The 3,301-nt window shown below is 39.8% G+C and overlaps 1 protein-coding gene across 3 annotated transcripts; it reads left to right on the forward strand.

The window, feature by feature from the left end:
- The first annotated feature begins 398 nt into the window (after positions 1-398).
- LOC133725187 (trihelix transcription factor ENAP1-like) lies at positions 399-2,490 on the forward strand. 3 transcript variants are annotated; one of them, XM_062152336.1, is made up of 2 exons: positions 399-631; positions 940-2,490. In XM_062152336.1, exon 2 carries the CDS (start codon positions 1,178-1,180, stop codon positions 2,360-2,362), a length of 1,185 nt encoding a protein of 394 aa, XP_062008320.1. In that variant the 5' UTR covers positions 399-631; positions 940-1,177; the 3' UTR covers positions 2,363-2,490. The 3 variants fall into 3 exon arrangements, with proteins under 3 accessions (XP_062008320.1, XP_062008322.1, XP_062008321.1); XM_062152338.1 differs by having other exon boundaries at positions 946-2,490; XM_062152337.1 differs by having other exon boundaries at positions 962-2,490.
- Positions 2,491-3,301: the final 811 nt, after the last annotated feature.

The following is a 3,301-nucleotide window of genomic DNA, read 5'->3' on the forward strand; positions in this document are numbered from 1 at the left end:
TTTTATCTTTTCAATTGGGCATGCATCCTCATCCTTTTTTACTAAAGGATGTTAAGCCTGTTCTCGTTCTTTGAGTGGAAAGGTCAAGCTATTTTTTGGTTAATTTTATTTGTTCTGGGGTGCCTATGTTTCTTGTTTTTGCGCTGAACCAAAAAATGTGGGTGCACTCAACTAGTGTGCGGGGTGTGCTAGTATAGTGTGTTTTATATATAGTGCGCGGGGTGAACGAAACATTCTTTTTCTCTTATTTAATCGGACAAGACATTAAATGAAGAAAGTGTTGAGATATATCAATGTATTGAATTATTATTTCCTATAAAACATTGGCATTAGCCCAATACCACCCCCTCCAAGCCCAAATTGCAAAGAAACAAAAAAACTCACTTACGCACCAAACATGTGATAGCACCCTCTTTTATCCCGAATCGTTTTATACTCTCTCTCTCTCTCTCTCTCTCTCTCTCTTCTTCTTCTCTTTCCGTTCCCATCTCACTTCCTCCAGGAATTGGTTTCAGTTCTACGGAAATGTCGAGCTAAAGCTCTTTCAGAAGCTTCAATTTTACCTTTTATCCTAGAAATCACCGGAAAGTTTCGATCTTTCTAGTCCGCAAAGACTTTGTCTTTTTTTCAGGTAAGAATTTAGGGCTTTGGTTTCAATTTCCTAACCCTAGCAATTTGATTTGAGCTTGGGAATTCATAGTTTCTGAATTCGAATCATGGGTTGCTTTTTGTTTAGAGTTTAGATGATAAATTTGTAAACTTGAGCTGAAAGATGATAGGGTTTACTTATCAGTCTATTGGGTTTTCTCGCTAGCTTGAAAGATAAGATTTTTTTTCGATATCTATGCATGTGGGTTTTGCTGTTTTTTTCTTAATTTGAGTGATTTTATATGTTGATTTGGTACTGGTTTTAATTTCATGCTTCTTTCTTTACTGAAGTTGTAGATGATGATGATTGCAGTGATTCATGGACTTGGCTAATTTGTGTTAATAGTTGCATGAAGAACTGGAGGTTGTTTACTGAAATAAGAAACTAGGGGAGAAATTAATAATGGGTATGAATGCTTTTGTGAGTTTGATCCTATTGAAGTGGAGAAACTGATGGTTTGGAAATAGAAAATTTTGGTCTTGGTCAATAAGGCGTAACTTCTTTCTGCAATCTTGAGTTTGTGCGGAAATGGATGACACTGAAGATGATGCAAGGTATCCTCCGAATGTGTATGGTGCAAATCACCCACAGGGCTATGATTCTGCACAGCCCCCGAAGCTACCTGCTCGAAGTGGTTCATTTTCTAGGCCAGTTAGTCATTATGAGGACGATGAGGATGATGAGGATGAGGAGGATGAGGAGTTGGGTGAGGAAGAAGGCCACAACGGTCAAAATGGTTATCCTTCTGTTCATAAAGATGTTGGGGATGATGAGGATGACGATGATGAGGAGGGTGATGAGGATGAGGATGAGGATGACGAAGAAGATGATAAGAGCAAAGTCTTTAAGAGGATTGACGATGATGATTTGCAAAAGCACCCAAAGAAGCGCAAGTTGAAGAGTTTGATTTCAAGTTATGAATTTGCTCCTCGTGTACCTGCTCCATCGGTTCCAGCACTCCCTGCCCCAAGACAATCACATGGTGGCCGGAATGCACTTACAGATTGGACTGAGCATGAGACATTTGTTTTACTAGATGCTTGGGGTGACCGGTTTCTTCGGCGTGGGAAAAAGAGTCTTCGCTCTGAGGAGTGGCAAGAGGTTGCAGAGAAGGTGTCAGAGGTGTCAAAGATTGAAAGGACAGACACTCAGTGTCGTAATCGATTGGATACCCTGAAGAAGAAGTACAAAAAGGAGAGGGTCAAATTTGCAGAGACTGGAGGTGCTACTAGCAAGTGGGTATATTTCAAGAAGATGGACATGTTAATGTCATCGCCACAACAGCAGGCTGGTCTCTCTTGTGGTTTGGACTCAGGAGAGTATGTTTTCATGAACCCTAGAGTGTATTTGAACCGTGCAAACGGGTTAGATGAGATGAGGGATAGTCCAGGGAATTCAGAATCTGCTGAGGGAGTGGAGGATGAGTCAGATGGGCTACCACCCAAGAAGAGAAGGTTTGGAAGGGACAATGATGAGCGATCTTCCTTTAGATTGCTTGCTGATTCTATTCAGAAATTCAGTGACATATATGAGAAGATTGAAAAAAGTAAAAGGCAGCAGATGGTAGAGCTAGAGAAGATGAGGATGGATTTCCATAGGGATTTGGAAATGCAGAAAAGGCAGATTATGGAGAGAGCACAGGCCGAAATTGTGAAAATGCGGCAGGCTGATGATGAGGAGAATGATGTGTCTGCTGAAAATGCTAGTGGGTAATAGCAGTATCTATCTGTAATGTTATTTACTTTTTTTAACTGCTAGCTGTTGTTGTTGTTGTAACAATTAGGGGTCTTTTACCTCGTTTAATTTATTGTGAGGAAATAATATGTTGATGTTGTAGCAGATATGGGATATGAAATAGGTTCGAAGTACAATTATTTCTACCAACGCTGTTCCCTGTTTGTTGCATTTCTACGGAAACTCTGAAAGTCTAGGAGTATATACAAACAAGAGAGATATCAAGTTGTTAAGCAGGTCTAAACCTAGGCACTTGATACTTTTTGTGTCAGTCTGAAACAGCAGCATAAGTATCAAGTACCTCAGAAGTCAGAATTAGAGCCGTAGCTTGGATGGAGTCTCTTCTTAATTGTCATCATATTCACTGATCCTTATTTTTGCCCCTTGTTTATTGTTATTGGAATCTTGTTTCCCTCTCTCTGGTTGGATATAGGTACTATATGTATGAACTGATACTACAAGATCCAAATGCTGATAAAAAAGTTCTACCAAATAAACGAATAGTCATTCATGGTCCACTGCTGTAATTTGTTCATCAATTTCATAATGTGCCCCTCTTCGCTTCTCAGTAAAAGACCTCAGAAATTTCTAGTTCCGATGCTTTTCAATTTTCGTAGACAGCTGCGCATTCACGAGTGAGGCTGTGAATTTCGAAGCCAGTGCACGGCGAGAAGAGGACATGACATTTGGTTCGATTGTTGAGGGTGGCCACTCTCAAGCAGCACTGATTTGATCAGTCAATTTGTTAAGTATTATCCATCTTTTTTTTTTTTTTGACGATTGAGTATTATCCATCCTTGATGCAACAGTCTCTTAATTGGAAACTGTGGCTTGCTGGAGATTTAAATTGTGGTCTAGGTTTGTACATATGTGGCTAGACACTAAATTCTGTTCCACAGTAGCCTAAATCCTGTTTCA

The sequence above is a fragment of the Rosa rugosa genome, chromosome 1 (genome assembly GCF_958449725.1).
Source record: "Rosa rugosa chromosome 1, drRosRugo1.1, whole genome shotgun sequence".
NCBI lineage: Eukaryota > Viridiplantae > Streptophyta > Magnoliopsida > Rosales > Rosaceae > Rosa > Rosa rugosa.

Excerpts from the sequence above, each read along its gene's own strand:
- LOC133725187 (XM_062152336.1), top strand. The coding sequence starts at position 1,178 with ATGGATGACACTGAAGATGATGCAAGGTATCCTCCGAATGTGTATGGT.